General features: G+C 43.8%; 1 protein-coding gene across 2 annotated transcripts; it reads right to left on the reverse strand.

Annotated features, from left to right (window-relative positions):
* Positions 1–7,424: 7,424 nt before the first annotated feature.
* Positions 7,425–14,735, reverse strand: FCRLA (Fc receptor like A). Of its 2 annotated transcripts, XM_003775510.4 has the most exons (6): positions 14,404–14,735; positions 11,259–11,276; positions 10,841–10,993; positions 10,279–10,545; positions 9,557–9,841; positions 7,425–8,693 (listed from the first exon to the last, which is right to left on the reverse strand). In XM_003775510.4, the coding sequence occupies exons 1-6, from the start codon at positions 14,531–14,533 to the stop codon at positions 8,398–8,400; spliced, it is 1,149 nt and encodes a 382-aa protein (XP_003775558.3). In that variant the 5' UTR covers positions 14,534–14,735; the 3' UTR covers positions 7,425–8,397. The 2 variants fall into 2 exon arrangements, with proteins under 2 accessions (XP_003775558.3, XP_063576835.1); XM_063720765.1 differs by lacking the exon at positions 11,259–11,276.
* Positions 14,736–17,897: the final 3,162 nt, after the last annotated feature.

Raw genomic sequence — 17,897 nt, forward strand, 5'->3', positions numbered from 1 at the left:
CTGAGCAATGAGGAACCTGAATTTTCATGTAAATACTTAATGAATTTTCCAGCCTGATAGTATGTCTCCTTGGACTCTATCCTGTCCTTACCTGTGGTTGTTTAGAACCGGGGCACCTTGATCCCTTGGAAGTCTGATGGGAAGGAGATCAATTATTAGGTACTGTCAACTCCCAGTAAGATAGTATCTTCCCCTCTTGCTGATGCCTGAAGTTCAGCTCTGAGAATCCCCTCATATTTTGCTTAATGGACTAGCCCCTTTTAAAAATGCAAATGCCTCTTAGAAAAATGTGACTGGTCATTTAAATTATGCCGGTCACTTCAGATCATGTTTTGAGTGCAGGTTTTGATAAAAGAGATAGAGTCCTGTAGATTTCAAACAAAGTAGGGACATATTCGATAATGTGCCCAAGAGTGGGGGAGGCAGAGAAGAACTAATTACTGGGAACAGGGATGATCACCTGCCTGCTTTAGGAGTGCCTGGGCTGAACAGCACTCCTGTGCTTCCCCTCCACCCTGCTAATTCCTCGTCTCAGGGCCAGTGTGTGGCTTCCCACATGATCCACAGCCTGCCACAGAGGTCTGACTTCTGCACCAAGCCACCACCTCTATGGTAAGAATGCAATGCAGTTGTCAGCTGTCCTCTTAGGCAACACAAGCTGGCTCTATTTTGGCTTCTCATCCCTCAGAGCACAGATCTCAGCCCTTTACTGGATTCAGAAGAAACCTTAGTACACCAAAACTTTGTGAACTGTATAGTCTTCCCTAGAAACCTCTGGAACCATCCATAATGTTCATGTTATACAGTGCTCAGAATTTGACTTGAAACATTTCCCACGAAATATTTATTTATTCTAGGCTCTTCTCTAAGTTTTTCCCAAAGTGAGTCTTTTTACTCCATCTAGGACTTTTCCCCAGAATTTCTCATTCTTCACTCCTTTACAATGCAGAAAAATTTAGAAATTATCATTTGTGACTTGAGCAATTATTTGAGGCCTATCACAACATAACGTCTGGACCATATATGTCCACATTTGATGAGCATTCTGGTGATAAAATGTTCTCAGTGATAATTACAGTAATGAACCAATGCTGTTGTTGCTGATGACAGCTCACTTTAGTGTCTCAGCATGTGGCAGGCACTATGCTAAGTGCTTCACAGATATTACTGCACTTAATTCTTGTAAGGCCCTTTGAGGAAGAATTATTAATATCCCAATTTTGCATATGAGGAAACTGAGATGATGAAACTGGGATTTGAATAGAAGTCTGTCTCCAAAATCTGTTCTCTTATCTCTCTGATTGTCAGGGATTCAAGATGCTGCTCATGGCCGGCTGTCATTATTGGTCTTTGCAAGTTCCCCCTCTTATTGTCTTACCTTGTTGACTTTCACCCACATTACTGTTTTCCTCCCCTCCACGTAAGCACCCACTGTACAATGTTTACTGTGTGTTCCCATATACATGCAATTTTTTTTAATACTTTAAGTTCTAGGGTACATGTGCACAACGTGCATGTTTGTTACATATGTATACATGTGCCATGTTGGTGTGCTGCACCCATTAACTCGTCATTTACATTAGGTATAACATGCAATTTTTATCTTTGAGAGATATTTAGTGTTGTTAATTTACATAAATGGCATTGTGTTCTAGATATTATATTCACTTCTACTTTTAAAAATTAATCCCAGATGTTTCAAATTTGTTCAGATTGCTCTACATGCATCATGTTTATTGCTTTTGACTGCCCTAATATTCTTTTTTTTTTTTTTTTTTTTTTTTTTGAGACACAGTTTTGCTCTTATCACCCAGTCTGGCATGCAATGGCATGATATCAGCTCACTGCAACCTCCACCTCCTGGGTTCAAGCGATTCTCCTGCCTCAGCCTCCTGAGTAGCTGGGATTACAGGCGTGCATCACCACGCCTGGCTAATTTTGTGTTTTTAGTAGAGATGGGGTTTCACCATGTTGGCCAGGCTGGTCTCGGACTCCTGACCTCAGGTGATCCACCCACCTCGGCCTCCCAAAGTGCTGGGATTACAGGCATGAGCCACTGTGCCCAGCCATGACTGCCCTAATATTCTATGCTTCTGCTACACTGCACTTGTCCATTCCCCTAACATCCTAGTTGCTGCCCACCCTCAGCTACCACAGACAATTCCACAATGGACTTCTTGGTACATATTGTGAGGGCTGGATGAATTAACATATGTAAAGGGCTTAGAACAGGGCTTGGCACATAGGAGGTTTCATGTAAGTTAGTACTGGTAAGGACATGATGCTTCCCTACAGAGCCCCGAAGTGCCTTTATGGGATACACACCTGAGAGTGAGACTGCAGAATTATGTTTATGAGTTACATGCACACTCATTCCAAAACTCAAATCTAATTCATCAGCAAGTCTTGATGACTCTACCTGCTACATTGATCTTTTCGTACAGTAATTTATTCACTGAGTCGCTAGAGAGATACTTTTAAAATGTTAACCATATTGTGTTACTTTCTCTCAAAATTCCCCATAGGTACCCTCAGAATAAGTTCCAAACACCTTCCCATGGTCTACAGGGCCCTACAAATCGGGCCTTTCTCTGACCCTCGGCCTCATTTCCTACAACTCTACCCCTCACTCACTCTGATCTAGCCACATTGTGTTTAGAACAGTTGCTGGAACATTCCATGCTTAGTCTTGCTCCAGGGCCTCACTTGCTGTTCTTTCTGCCTGAAAGATTCTTATTCTCCTCCCAGATTTTTGTAAGTTTCACTTCCTCCCTTCACTCAAATATTACTTCCTCAGAGAGATGGTCGCTAACCGTGCTATCTAAAATAGTATCTCCTCACTGTCATTTGCTGGCTCCATATTTTGCTTTATTTCTCTTCATTGTACTTGTCAGTACCCGGAATTGTATTTATTTGTTTGTGATAGGTTTCCCCCATTAGAATGTAAGCTCCATTGAGGCAGGAATTTTTTCTTATTTGCTGATGTATCACCAGCAACAGTGACAGCACACAGCACGTCCTGTGTAAGTATTTGTGGCATAAACAAAGGAAGAGATTGAATACTGTGACATTACTCTCAAAAGTGGCTGCAGAAGCTTATATGCCCACCAACAATTCACAGGGCTCCCGTTCCCTCTTGTCATCAATATTCAGTGTTTCTTACCTTTGTAATTTTACCAAACAAATTTTTCTTTTCCTAAATAAGAACATTTAAAATTATTTTTATTTTATTTATTTTCTGTAACCCAGGACAGGGCTGATAATAATATATTTTTAAAAATTGCTATTGCTATTCTTTTTTTTTTTTTTTTTAGATGGAGTTTCGCTCTTCTTGCCCAGGCTGGAGTGCGATGGTGTAATCTCAGCTCACCGCAACCTCTGCCTCCCGGATTCAAGCAATTCTCCTGCCTCAGCCTCCCGAGTAGCTGGGATTACAGGCATGCGCCACCATGCCTGGCTAATTTTGTATTTTTAGTAGAAACAGGGTTTCTCCATGTTGGTCAGGCTGGTTCAAACTCCAGACCTCAGGTGATCCGCCCGCCTCAGCCTCCCAAAGTGTTGGGATTACAGGCATGAGCCACCATGCCCGGCCTAACATTATATTCTTTAATGTAAACTTTTCAGCAAAAGAAAGGCATTTCAATACCAAAGGAGTGCAAAGGACAATTTCAGAATAGAGAGCAGAGCATTTCTTTACATTGAATGTCTTTAGCTTTATGAGAAATTCACACATAGTTAATGAAAACTAACAGTGCCTGTTTGAAGGAACTCTGGCAGGAAGGCTGTGCTGTAACTCTCCATACTTCTCCACATCTCCTCTTGTCCAGTGGGAAGGGAGAAGGTTGATACCAAGAGGGAAGAAAAGTTTTAAGAAGACAGGACTTGGATGAGGCCTATCCCAACACACCCTCCTTAAACTTCCTCCTATGATTCTAGCAGGTAATTTTATCCCTTCCCTAGTCTCTTCTAAGTTGTAACTGAACCAAGTTTTTCTACCTTGGGCTACTGTGCTGGGCATAGAGACCTTTGTGTTTGGGAGGAGCAATGCTACTCCATATCTGATCACCCAGACCTGTTAACACCTCTCAGATCATTACTCTCTATTCCTCCTGTCCCTAGCCAAGGCCCTTGTCTCAGAAGGCTGGATGAGAACAACAGCCTTCAAATCCACCTCCCTCAACCTCTCTTCTAGTCGCCGCATTCACCTTATACCAGAGTACCAGAATAATCATCCTAAACATCACTTTTCATGAGTTCCTCCTTTACTCGAAATTTACCTACAGAATTCGATCAATTTTCTTATGGACATTTAAAGAGCCTCTATAGCACATTTAAAAGCCTCTATAGTCTATTTACTTCTCCATTATTATTTCCTTCCACTGAACTCTGTTTCAAAGGATTTGCCTTCTTTTTCCCCGACATCTGCATGCCAATTTTCCCCTTTATGCCCTTGCTTACATCATCCCACTCTGGAACGTCCTTCCCTCTCTTCTCCTGTTCTGTAGATCTGTCATGTGTTTCAAGGCCCCACCCATGTATTTTCTTCTTCATGAGATGTACCTGAACACTCCAGTCTCCAGTGAGTGATCTATTCCCTGAGTTCCTGTATTCTTCATCATCATCCCCACTTCCAAATGCATAGCTGGTAGTATAACATCCTATTTATATAGAGTTTGGTGTTTAATATGGTTTGAAACAAATTAACATGGTAATTTACTCATTTTCCTGTTGGTAGACATCTGCACTGACTTCTTTTCAACAAAAGAAAGGCATTTCAGTACCAAATTTTGCTTTTACAAGGTTTGTTACTATAAGCATTATCACACGTGTCTTCTGGTGTGCATATGCTAAATTTTCTCTTGGGCACATCCACCTAGGCATGGAATTCTGGGTTATAGAGTATGCAGATGCACTATTCAACTTACAAGGTAATGGATGTGTGTAACACAATAAGAAATATGTACTTTTCTTTGTCCCTTTGAGTAGCTCTTTGGCAGAGAGCTACCAAAATCCTGGGGATTTCCTGAGTGATAGGGATGAGAGGAGTATTTCTTGTTATGTATAATTAGCCCCTTTAATCATACCTGAGTGTATGCTAATAAGGTGACTCTTAACTCTGCAATTAGAGGGTTGGAACTTTCAGGGGTCTGTCCTAACTCTGGGTAGTTAAAGTAAGAATTGGTAAATTACACAACATCTAATTTGTTTCTGCTGAGAATTAGAGAATTGCTTGGTGTGGAAAACTCACCTTGACCTCCTGGAGGACAAAAGGGCTGGAGTTTGAGTGAATCACCAATTGCCAATGATTTAATCAATTGTGCCTGTGTAATGAAGCCTTCACTAAAAACCCTAAATGGTGGAGTTCTAAGGGCTTCCAGATCAGTGAACACACGGAGAAGCTGGAGGGTGGCACACCCAGAGAGCATGCAAACTCTGCACCTCTTCCCACATACCTTGCCCTATGTATATCGTCATTGGCTGTTAAGTAAACTGTTTTCCCAAGTTTTGTGAGCCATTCTAGCAAATTATTGAACCCAAGGAGTTGTGAGAACCTCTGACTTATAGCTGGTCGGTGTCAAGTACCAGAAGCCCGGGATTTGCAATTGGCTTTTGAAGTGAGAGCAGTCATGTGGGACTGACCCCTTAACCTATGGGGTCTGTGCTAACTCTGGGTAGTTGGAGCCAGAATTGATAAACTGTGGAACATCTAGTTGGTTTCCACTGAGAAGCAGAGAAAAGCTTGGTATGGAAATCCACATGTTTGATGTCAGAGGTATTGTGAGCGGAGAACAGTTTTCCTTTCATGTGCTTGCTATCTAATGTTTATTTCAGAGACAATGTTGAGCATAGCTGCATTGGGACCTCTGTCAATTACAGAATCCTAAATGGCACAAGCCATAAACCAGATCCATTGTAACAATTCCTCTTCCCTACTCCCTCTCCAACCTCCCCAGGCTAGACAGAAAAAGACAGGTAAATGCTTGCTCTCCCTATCTCTCTCTCTCATTCGTTTAGCTCTGTTCTTGCCTTCCTCATCCCTGTTGATAGGAGATCCTCTCCCTGAGGTTTCTAAGTCCTTGACTGAGGCTGGGTCCCCTGGATAGAGTCGGGAGATTTAGCTGATGCCAGACATGATATTCATCCTTTAAGGTCCAGCTTCATTCCCATCCTCTTCAAGATGTTTTCCCTTATTTTGCTGGCCCAACTCGATTCAACTAAACAAAATTTACTGAGAACTTACATATGCCTCATTATACTAGACATCAATGACACAAGATGGAACAAAGAGCTCAGGAGTATTCTCAAAGACCTCACCCTCTGGTGAACAAAAATGAGTAATAAAAAATTAAAATGCAGTGTGGTGATAGAGGTGCACAGATACACATGGATAAGGTGTACAGAGACTACATTTATCTCAGCCAGCCGCATCCATCTTTTCTTTCCCAGATCTCTGATAGCTTCTACTATCTGTAAATGAATTCCCCATTTAGCAGGAGCTTGCAGGATGCATTCATGCAAATGTGAGCATTAGCTGAAATCAACTCCATGTAGAGTGGTTATAACATAGTATCTTTGGAGACACATCCACCATGGTACATTGGCAACTGAGCTTCCATTTTTTCAAGTCCATCAAAGTCATGACATAGTTCTGGTCATTCTTGCAACTCCCATTCATACAATTGTAAATCAGTCCTCTCAGGCTGTAGTGATGTTTATGGACTTCTACCAATTCCCAGATGCCTCCTGATCTTTTTTTTCCCTCGAAGATGGCAAGAACTACCATAAAACTCTCATTTTACCATCAGCATGATTCTATGTCTTTGTTTCTTTGTGGTATGTCTAGAATGATCATGTGCATGTCTCTTGTAAATCATTTTGGGTCAAAACTGCACAGAATAAATGGCACAAAGAAAGGCCGCAGTGGAGAAAATCACACCATGTAATTCAGAATAACATGGTAGAACAGCCACTGGCTGAGGTCATGATAAAATGATGTGCTAACTGATTGAGTTAAGGTTACTATAGAGTCTGCCAGGCCAGCTGTCATTGGCTGAGAATGTACAATAGAAGTCCAAGCATAGAAAAAATATTAATACGAGACTAAAACAGAGTCATTATGTGTTATTAAAGAAAAAGATTTCAGAGACAGATGAATTAAAAACAAATATCTGCAACTCTAGCAACATTATACTTGGTCACTTACTTCTGAGCCCAGTAGGATCCTGTGGGAAATTTTTATATACCCTGCTTTAATTGTGTTATAGGACGGGGTACTATTCCCTTCTATCCCACAGTGTAAGCCCTCTGTAGACAGAGACACTGTTTTATGAGTATTTTTAACATATCATAAACTCAGCCATGTGGCAGAGGCCAACTGTCTAGTCCATTTGGGCTACTATAACAAAATACACAAACTGAATAGCTTACAATCAACAGAATTTTATTTCTCATAGTTCTGGAGGCTGGAAGTTCAAGATCAAGGCAACAACAGAGTCGGTGTTCGGTGAGAGCTGTTTTTTGGTTCTCATATATGTCATCTTCTTGCCACGTCCTCATATGGTGGAAGGGTGAGTTAGCTCTCTGGGGCCTTTTTAAATAAGGGCACTAATCCTAATCATGAGGGCTCTGCACTCCTGATCTAATCACTTTCCAAAGGCCCACTTCTTAATGCCATCACCTTGGGGATTAGGATTTCAACATAATGGCTTTTGAGGGGATACAAACTAGAACTAAAGAACAGACTATAGCACCAGCTAAAGACTGGTTTGTCAATAAGAATAGCTGAATGAGGCTGGAAAAAGATAATAATTAGAAGGGGCAAAGTCCCATTCCAGAGCCCAACACCTAGGGTTTCATTAGGCTGGGGTTTCTCAAACTCAGTACAACTGAAATTTTGGGCCAGATTATTTTTCGTTGTGGGGTACTGCCCTATGCATTATAGGATGTTTAGCAGCATCCCTGGCTTCTATTTACTAGATGCCAGTAGCACACACATCCCACCACCCCCCAACCCCCCAAGTATAATGACCGAAATGTCTCCAAACATTGCCCAATGTCCTCTGGGGGGCAAAACTGCCCCCAACTGAGACTGCTGTATTAAATCCACTTCCATTAGTTCTCTTTAAATCACAAAATTCTGGTCTGATATAACAAATAGAAATTCCTGATCTAGAGAGCAGAATTCTGTTGTGTTAAGAGAGAATACACAATTATAGCTAAACTCCAATTCTCACTTTATATAAATTTATTTACACTCACCTAACTACATTATTCTAACAAAACACTGGGACAACTTGTAAAAGTACTTATGCATATGTGCAGGACAGGAAGAGAAAACATAGAAAGAATCAGATTTATTGGGATGGTTAAGCGAGATCATGGATGAACTCTTTACTTCTATTCAGCAGTAGCCTTTGTGGTCCCAGGCTTCCGGTGGCCAGATAATTCCCTCAACTCCATGAGCAGGTGACCGAGGAGGACTCTCACATCCTGCATATGTTTGAGAAGAAGTCCCATCTGGTGATACAGATGAGGATCTGGCATCCCCAGAGGAGAAGAAAAGCCTGGATCCTCAGAAGATGGGGTTGGCGGCGGAGGCAGAGGCCCAGGGGCCTCCTCAGGAGCAGTTCCTGGAGCAGCTGATTTCTGAGGAGCTGGATTCAATGTGGGAGGTGCAGCAGAGCTGGGGGCACCTGGATTACGGGGCAGGAGGCACATACAAGAGTGAAGTCTGACTCTGGCCCTTCCCTCCCATCCCTGGCCAATCTTTCTTGTTCTCTGAAAGTGGCTGTGGGGCCCAGTGGCAGCAGGGACTTGAGGACTCTAGTGTCCCTCCTGGTCCAAATTTTAATCTGAAGCTTGGCCACTTCTGTTTGAAATTCTTCAGCAGTGAGGCTTCACCACTGGACAGCTATAACTATTAGCCAGCTCCTTCTCTATCAAGGCTGAATCTAATTCCCTGAAGCATGAATGTGGTAACTGGTTCTAGGTCAGCCTCTTTATTACATAAGACATTGGTCCAATTCCTTGTGCTAATGCCAGCCTTCAGCTTTTTGAGGACACCTCTGCTGGCCTCTGAGTCACCTCCTCTTCAGGATAGCATCTCCAGCCCCTTCCATTATTTTTCATATGACATGACTTCAAGCCCCCTTATCACCCTGGACACCTCTTCTGGGAGTGTTTCGGGTCAAGTGCAGCCTCTTAACAGTGGCTCCCAGGATTGAACATAGACTTCAGACTATCCCATCTTCATTCCAGACATTAAATTCCTATAAACGCCCAGAGAGCATGGGGGGAATGCTAAGGCTTGTGGGGCAGCAGGTGTGGAGCTGGCTCAGCTCTTGGTCTGGTGAGGTGCGCACCACAGTCAGAGGGAGAAGTTCTCTATTTGTGCTGTCTCTCATCATCAGGGATTCTGGCCCATTGTTCCTGCCTCCTCTGTGTCCCTTCTTAACCTGCTCACATTGAACCCCAGCTCACAGACCAATTCATCCTATCCCTCCTTTTCACTCACACGCATGCCAAACAGACAACCTGCACTCTGATGCGAACTCACCCTGCACTCTGATCTCTAGCTGAGGGCTCTGTTTCCAAACTTGGTTGTCCTCAGTGGCTGCCTCACACCAGTATGACCCGGAGTGATCTTCTGAAGCTGTGGGGATCTGGAATTCTGAGAAGAGCCCCCTGCTTTGCACTATCCTTCCATCTTTGTAGAAGGAGAACAGGAGGTGGGCAGCTGACCTCTGCAGGGGCAACTTTGTCTGACAGCTTAGGGTCATGGGGCCTCCTGCTTGGGGTTCAGCTGAGGGTACAGCTCTGAGAATTGGCACTGGAAACAGTTCTGGGAAAAAGATAGGCAAGAAAGAAGAGCTCAGCCATCTTATATACAGGTAGACACATGCAGGTGAAGAGCCTTGGGGAGTCATACTTCCTTTCCCCTGTTTCCAGCAGGAATGGGCTGTCAAGTTCTTTCTGCAAGTAGACAGGACTAGGAAAGATCCACAGATGGGCAAATCTGATAGTTGTCCAGACACCCAATCAGTGAGCCCTGGGATGCATAGATCTGGGTGGTAGGAACTATGCTGGACTCTGAGTGGGGCTGGATGACTTCAAAAGGCTGAGGTCTCGTCCCTTTTGAAGCCCAACTTAGGCATTGGCCAGCAACCTGCTCCATAATCTGTTGATGATCTTGCTACCTCCAGGCTAAAGAAAGACAATTTGGGCTCCCTGTCTCTCCTTACCCTCCCCTGCCATGACGATGCTGCTTCTAGCTCTCACCTTGGACTGTGATAGCCACGACAGATGCTGTTTCTGGGATCCCAGGACCAGGGCTCTGGAAGATGCCACTGCAGTGGTAGTGCCCGCTGTCTGCTTCTTGTACCACGGCGATGGAGAATTCCCTGTTAGGCCCGGGGGGACCCAGAGCTGAGCCATCTCGGTAGAAGGTCACCTGAGTCAGTGGCCAGTCTTGCCAGGCCTGGCAGCGCAGAACCAGCAGGTCCCCTTCAAAAACTGGCTTGGCTGGACCTTGGAGGATCAGCCAGTCTATGGTCCAGAGAAAGAGCTGAGTGTCACCCAGGGCCTCCCTTGGGGGCTACCCCCAGGGATGCCTACTCCCCTAAACTTTCTCTGAGGGTCCAGGTAAACTCTCACCCCTGGTTGGGAGTATGGGACAACTTCCCTAGGGCCTAGGACTTAGAGCACCCTGGTTGCTGAGGGCTGAAGACTGGGAAGGAAGTACCTCATCCCATGGCCAGTTTCCTAGGGACACTTTCCTGCATGGGCGCTGAAGCTGAAAGAAGGGGTTTGGGGCACTGCTCAGGCCTTCCCAGGACCTCACCGTAGGACACAATCAGGTGGAAGGGTTCACTGAAAGTGTAGGCCTTGACCTGGAAGCCAGCTTCCCTTGCATCAGTCAAGTCATCCTGCATGTGGCAGCTGCTCTCCTCGGTGCAGACAGGTCCCTCACACTGCAGTGTCTCAAAACTGGCAGCTGAAGAGGGCATGGCCCAGGGAGAACCAGAAAATGATGCTGCAACTTGGAGAAAGAGGACAGGGTTCCTCCATCTCCCAGGATAATCATCCTTTTTAGAATGAGACTAGTAAGACACCAAAACCTTTTTTCTTCAGAAAGACCCCTGTGAGTGTCTCAGGGGGATAGTTTTGACCTTGATTCACTGGCGTCCAGGTGCTCTCAGCAAATGCACTGTGGTTTGGAGAAGAGCGAGGGGAGAGAATGAAAGAATGGTGAAACTCACCGGCATGACATCCAGCTGCTGGTACAGGAAACCAGGAGCAAAGACAATGGTAACTCGAAGCAGGGAGGCATAGGACAGGAATGAAAGGGAGACATCAGATTCTAATGTTCATTGGGTGCCAGACCCTGCTAGCACTTGTGTGCAGTATCTTACTTCATCCTCACAAACTTTCCAGGTATCTGACTTTATCCTCATTTTATAATCTTAAAAACACACACTTAGAAAACCAAATTAACATACCCAAAGCTTAAAAAGAGACTAAGCAATGGAGCGGGAAAGGCAGGTGTGTCTGAGTTCAAAATCAGTGTTCTTTTTACTTCACTGTGCAGATATGGTCTACTTCCGTCCTCAGACCTTCCTTGGGGACTTTCTTTCATATTCTGATTTTCCCAAACTTCACTTGGCTCCTCTGCCTTGAATATGTTATCTATCAAAGAGCTTTCAGTACCCAGCAGTGTCTCTCCTCCTTTCTTCCTCCCCCTTGCAGGTCTTCACTTTTCAGCCATCTTTACTTTAATGTCCTCTTCCACTTGAATTTTCCCTGGCAGTGGCACAGAGCTTTCTCTGTCTTTTTCCCCCTCCTCCCAGTCCGTATTAGTAACTGTGGAACAATTCTTTGCTCCAGATTGAAATTCAGAGTTGTCCATTTCTCACCACATCTCCTCAACCTATCTCTTTCCTTCATGGTAGACCCAGGCAAGGGAAGTGACATTTCTCCCTTCTCTGGGACTGCTCTTTATCTCCCTAACTATTCTCCCCCTCCTCCAGCCTCATGGCCATTCACATGTGCATACTTCTTCACTCCACCCGACTGTCATTTCGTGCCCCACTTGCCTTTATTCTCTTCCAATCCTAATAGCCCAGCGTTCTTCTTTGATTTTGTCATGTCCCTTACCAAGGCCCCTCCCTACTTCCTAATTCTCATCACATCAGTACCAGGTGTTTTCTTTCCATCCTTTCTCAGCTCCCTTCACTGTAATGCTACCTATTTTCAGTTCCTCCACTGTCACTCAACTGTGCTCTGCCTCCTCTCCATTTTTTCTTTTTAAAAATAAAATCTTGTCCAGGCGCGGTGGCTCATGCTTATAATCACAGCACTTTGGGAGGTTGAGGTGGGAGGATCCCTTGAGCCCAGGAGTTCGAGACCAGCCTGGGGAACACAGAGAGACCCTGTCTCAACAAATAATTTTTTAAAAATTGGCCAGGCGTGGTGGCACTTGCATGTGGTCCCAGCTACTTGGGAGGCTGAGATAAGACGATTGCTTAAGCCCAAGAGGTCAAGGTTGCAGTGAGCAGTGATTGCACCACTGCACTCCGGCCTGGGTGGCAGAGCAAGACCCTGTCTCAAAAAACAAAATAAAATAAAATAAAATCTTATTGGGTTACCAGGAACTCACTCAATAAACCTTAGGTGGTAGGTATTATTATTTTCATTCTACAAATGAGAAAACTGAACCAGAAATAGAAAAAGTGATTTTCTAAAGTGACATAGAGCTGGTAAATAGAAGAGGGGCTTGAAACTGGAGTATCTGATTCCAAGTCTGCAGTTCTTATCACAAGACAAAAACAGAAAAACATTGTCCCTACCCACAAATAGCTCTCAATTTAGTGGAAGACACAGGTAGATGAAAATATTATTTCAGCGTAAGTAGGAAAATATTATAAGAAAAATATATCCCAAGCAGCCATTGGAGCAGAAAGAAGCATTCAAGAAAAGCTGCCTGGAAAAGATACCACTTAAGCTGAGTCTTTAGGGGTACCTACATATTTGCAAGGAGAAGGAGAATAGGGTGCCATGGAAAGAGCTCATTTCAGGTGGAGATAGTGGTATAAGCAAAGCCTTAGAGACAGGCAAGAGTCTGGTGTGTGAGTATGTAAATACGAACTGACTGAGATTTATTAGAGCATAAGTTACAAGGCTGAGAGGGTAAAAGTAGAGGCTGCTTGGCCTTTTGTGCCATGATACAGAATTTGGGCTGGTAAACTTGAGTTTTAGAAATTACTCTGTCTGCAGGGTACAGAATTCATTTCAAGAACACAAGGTTTGGACAAGGAGATTAGTTAGGAATTTACTGGAATAGCCCAAGTCATAGAGGATGAGGGCTTGTCCTAAGACATTAGTGATGATCCAGGCAAGGGACTGCTTCTATGAACAATCTAGAAGGTAAAATTTGCCAAACCTAATGATTGATCAGATATAGAGAATGAAAAAGAAGGAAGAGTCTAGGTTGTTTCTGAGGTTTATGGCCTTGTAAGGGTAGATGCTGGTGTCATTAGCTGAGATCAGAAAGTGGAAAATGAATTAGATGAGGCAGGGGCCAAAAGGACAGATAAGTTCAGCTCTGGTCACATGGTGCAGAGACACTTGTGAGATATGTAGGTAGATATTTCTGGTATGAAGCTTGATATTTGAATGTGAAGCTCAAACGCATGGTTAGGGTTGGGGATATGATTTGGGACTCTTAAACACAGAGTTATAGTGGCAAAAATTATATAGACAAATAAGCTCATGAAGGAGATTGTGTAAAGAAAGAGGAGTACAGAGGCAAGGCTATAACCACAGAGAACACTAGTGTTTAAGGGGAAGAGAAGAGAAGCTATTAAGGGATCAGGAGAAGTCCATGCAGTACGAGGAGAAAATGGTGCCAGGGAAGCCAGGGTAGTAGAGAATGCAAGAAGGAGTAAGTGATCAACAGAGCCCAGTGCAGCAGAGAAGTCCAGCGGGATATGAACTGAAAAGCATGCCATAACCCAGTCAATATGGAGATCGTTGTGCCCTAGACAAAACCGATTCCAGTGGAAGCCAGGCTGCAAGCATTGAGGAGTGTGTGAGAAGTGAGGAAGTGGAGATAGCAAGTGCAAACTACTCTTTTAAGAAAACTTGTCTCATAAGTGAAAGAAAAGAGTTGAGATTAGAGCTAGAGAGGACATCATGATCAGAGGGGACTTTCAGGATGGAAGATTTTTATATTCAAAAAGTCATTCAATCTTGCACACCAAACTTTCTTATACCTACCCTTCTTATTCCACCTGAACACTGCTTCTCTGGAGGGCCAGAATTAGTCCATGTTTCTTTCCTTCAGTTCCTTTCTCCAAAGTTAAGCAAAGCTCCATTCCCACACCAATATTCAAATATTTTACTTACCCAGTAGCATCTGGGCCACCCAGAGCACACCAAGGGAAAGGTAAAGGGCCCAGGCCATGAGGACACAGCCCAGCTTCATGGTGACTGTGTTTAGGTCTCCTGCAACCCCAACACTGATTTTCTTCAACATGAAACCTCTCAGATTAGAAAAGAGGAAGTAAATCTAACTGTCTCATCTCCTTGCATCTGGGGTCTGTTTTCATTTTCAAGTTTGTAATTGGCTTTCATCGTTCAGATTTGGCCAACACGCTTTCAGCATCATCTGCGTCCTTAGGGCTGTGACAAAATGGTAGCACTCTCAACAGTTCAAGAATTTCCTCACAGAGCTCAGGGGCCTTTCAAAGCATGTCATTGTCTGATAGCCAGCTGGCCTTCTTGTACACTCTGGGAAAGGTCAGTGCAACAACCACCTTTTTCACTGGTGATGCAACTGGGGACAGAAGGTGGGATGTTGTTTGAAGGCCAATAGAAAATCACTGGGGAATCAATGACGAGAATTCAAATGTCCTGCCCATTCCAACACTTATATGGTTCTAGTGACTAGAAGGTAGAGAGACAGAGAAGGAAGATTAGTCATGGCACCAAGTTAGATATCAGATTAGTCTCTAGTAGGCTCTGACTATCCAAAGCCCACACAAATTTGCATGCAAATTTCTCTAGACTCGTGTCAGCTCTCTGTTTCTGGAGCATGACTAAGGCTGCTCAGTCTCAGTGGAAATATGAGTACAAGGCAGGGAGAGTCCACTGGGAAAGAGCAGAGGAAAAAGAAAATCTATTCCCAGAGGATCCAGCAGTCAGCTCAGGGCTTAGGCTCATAGCCAAAGCTCAAGTCACTGATCCTGAGGAAATTAGAGACAGGAGGCATCCTATATCTTGAGAAACCTGAGGAGACTCAGGAATAGGAGCAATATAGAGGCTACAGCCTCTCCCTTCAGTTCCAGATGGCCTTCTGGGAACCATTGTCCCTGCCTCTGAATGTTTGCTATTTGTTTGAGGCCTCCTCAATGGTAGGGCCCATGTGTCTTTTCACAGTGACCACATTCCTCCCCTTTCTCTCATCGTAACACCCAGCAGGCCTCCAGTAGGTTTTTTGGAGATGAAATGAGCCATCAGAAATGGGGTAAGGTAGGCCAGGCACTGTGGCTCATGCCCCTGTAATCCCAGCACTTTGGGAGGCCAGGGTGGGCCAATCACTGGACTGGAGGTCAGGAGTTCAAGACCAGCCTGGCCAGTATGGTGAAACCCCATATGTACTAAAAAAAAAAAAAAAAAAAATTAGATGGGCATGGTGGTGCATGGCTGTAGTCCCAGTTACTTCTGAGGCATGAGTATCATTTGAACCCAGGAGGCGGAAGTTGCAGTGAGCCGAGATTGCACCACTGCACTCTAGCATGGGTGACAGAGTGAGACTCCATCTCAAAAAAAAAAAAAAAAAAAAGAGAGAGAGAGAAATGGGGGAAGGTAGTTTGGTCCTCCTTGAAGGCAGAGAGAGGGACAGTATGACCCTTCAACTGTACAAAAACCACAGGTCACAGCAGACATATCAACCACACGGGCATAAGAGAGTGGATCCTTCTGAGTCTAAAATAAGCATTTAGAATAAAATTTCCATTATCTGAGAGGCATACGCTTTTGTGCAGGTGGCCCCAGGGAGTCCAGGGGTGGTTGAATATGGGTGCTGGGGAAGGCAGTGAGGCAATAAGCCTTGCAGCTGATGTGATGTGAAGCCTCAGAAGAGGAAGAAAAGCCTAGCTAGCCCTAATAATTTTTTTTTTTTTTTTTTGAGATGGAGTCTGTCACCCGGGCTTGAGTGCAGTAGGGCGATCTCGGCTCACTGCAACCTCCGCCTCCAGGATTCAAGGCATTCTCCTGCCTCAGCCTCCCAAGTAGCTGAGACTACAGGCGCGTGCCATCATGCCTGGCTATTTTTTTTGAATTTTTAGTAGAGATGGGGTTTCACCCTGTTAGCCAGGATGGTCTTGATCTTCTGACCTCGTGATCTGCCCACCTCGGCATACCAAAGTGCTGGATTACAGGTGTAAAAATTAAATGAATAAAATGTGTTTAGATGCATCGCCACTCCTAAAACTACATAAAACATAGACCCTCAGGGTTAGGCAGAGGCTAAGGGGCTTCTAAACAAATCACAATATCTTTCTCTCCTTATGTCACCCTTTCTTCTTTACTGCCCTTACCATAGCATCTTACCCGGATAGAGACCCTCCCCTATACCATCTGCAGCAATCCTTGCAGGACCCCACTGTCAATATGGAAGGCAAGGAGCCCTCTGAAGATTTGGGGTGAAGCTATCAAGTTCTTTACACTGAAATTTCCATTAAGCTGCTGGGAAAATTTATTCGCTTGAAGCTTAATCAATGAGCTATTTAGAATAGATGTGATTCACTGGGAGGAAAAAGCAACACTGGGTCTGCTGTGTGTTCATGGAGACTGAGATTCAGTTTATTGAGTAAGTTCCTCCATCAGGATCGCCTCAGAATACTCAGGGGGAGATGGGACAAATCCCAGCTCTCATCCCATCCCAAGACCAATTAGGTGGTGGATGCCCTCCTTTGCCATTCCTGGCTTGTCACTAGTGGACTAATCCTTATCTTTTCTTTATTTTTAATTGAGTAGATAAAAATATTTATTAAAAATGTGAAGGTGTAAAAAATAATGCAGTGTATACTTTTGAACCCTTATATGGTTGAAGGGACAGACTAGTACACTTATCCTTGAAGTACTGCATAGATCCCTGTCTGATTACACTGTCTTCCCTCCCCACCATCATCAACCACAATCTTTACCTTATATTTATCACTCTCTTTATTTTATGTAGTAATCATTTTGTATTTTTGAACTTTTAGTAAGTGGAATTGTACTGTATTTATCATTCTAAGACTTTCTCTATTTTTTTTTTTTTTTTTTTTTTGAGATGGAGTCTCACTCTGTTGAGTGAGTGCAATATGTTTAATCTCAGCTCACTGAAACCTTCACCTCCCGGGTTTAAGCGACTCTTCTGCCTCAGACTCCCAAGTAGCTGAGTAGCTGGGACTACAGGCGTGTGCCACCACGCCCGGCTAATTTTTGTATTTTTAGTAGAGACGGGATTTCACCATATTGGCCAGGCTGGTCTCAAACTCCTGACCTCATGATCCACCCACCTTGGCTTCCCAAAGTGCTGGGATTACACGGGTGAGCCACCATGCCCAGCCAACTTGCTTTCTTTTAACTCAACTGAAATACAACCTGATGTTCTGTGTAGCTATAGTTAACTAATTGTATTGCTGTGAAGTATTTCATCATGTGATCATGTCACAAATTATTCTATTGACAACGGACGTGTGAGTTATTTTCAGGTTTTTGCTATCAAAAACCATGCATGTATTCATGTACATAATTTGTTATTATAAGAGTTTCTCTAAGGTACATATATGAATGGAATTTTCTTATTGACTTTTAAGAGTTTGTATATGTCCTAAACATAAATTTTTTGT

Source organism: Pongo abelii, chromosome 1, assembly GCF_028885655.2.
Source record: "Pongo abelii isolate AG06213 chromosome 1, NHGRI_mPonAbe1-v2.0_pri, whole genome shotgun sequence".
In the NCBI taxonomy this organism is placed as follows: domain Eukaryota; kingdom Metazoa; phylum Chordata; class Mammalia; order Primates; family Hominidae; genus Pongo; species Pongo abelii.

Coding starts and splice junctions, on each gene's coding strand:
- FCRLA (XM_003775510.4), bottom strand. CDS start 14,533: ATGTTGAAGAAAATCAGTGTTGGGGTTGCAGGAGACCTAAACACAGTC. Junction 10,546..10,840: donor CCACCTGATTGTGTCCTACG/GTGAGGTCCTGG, acceptor TCTGGACCATAG/ACTGGCTGATCCTCCAAGGT. Junction 9,842..10,278: donor CGTGGCTATCACAGTCCAAG/GTGAGAGCTAGA, acceptor TCTTTTTCCCAG/AACTGTTTCCAGTGCCAATT.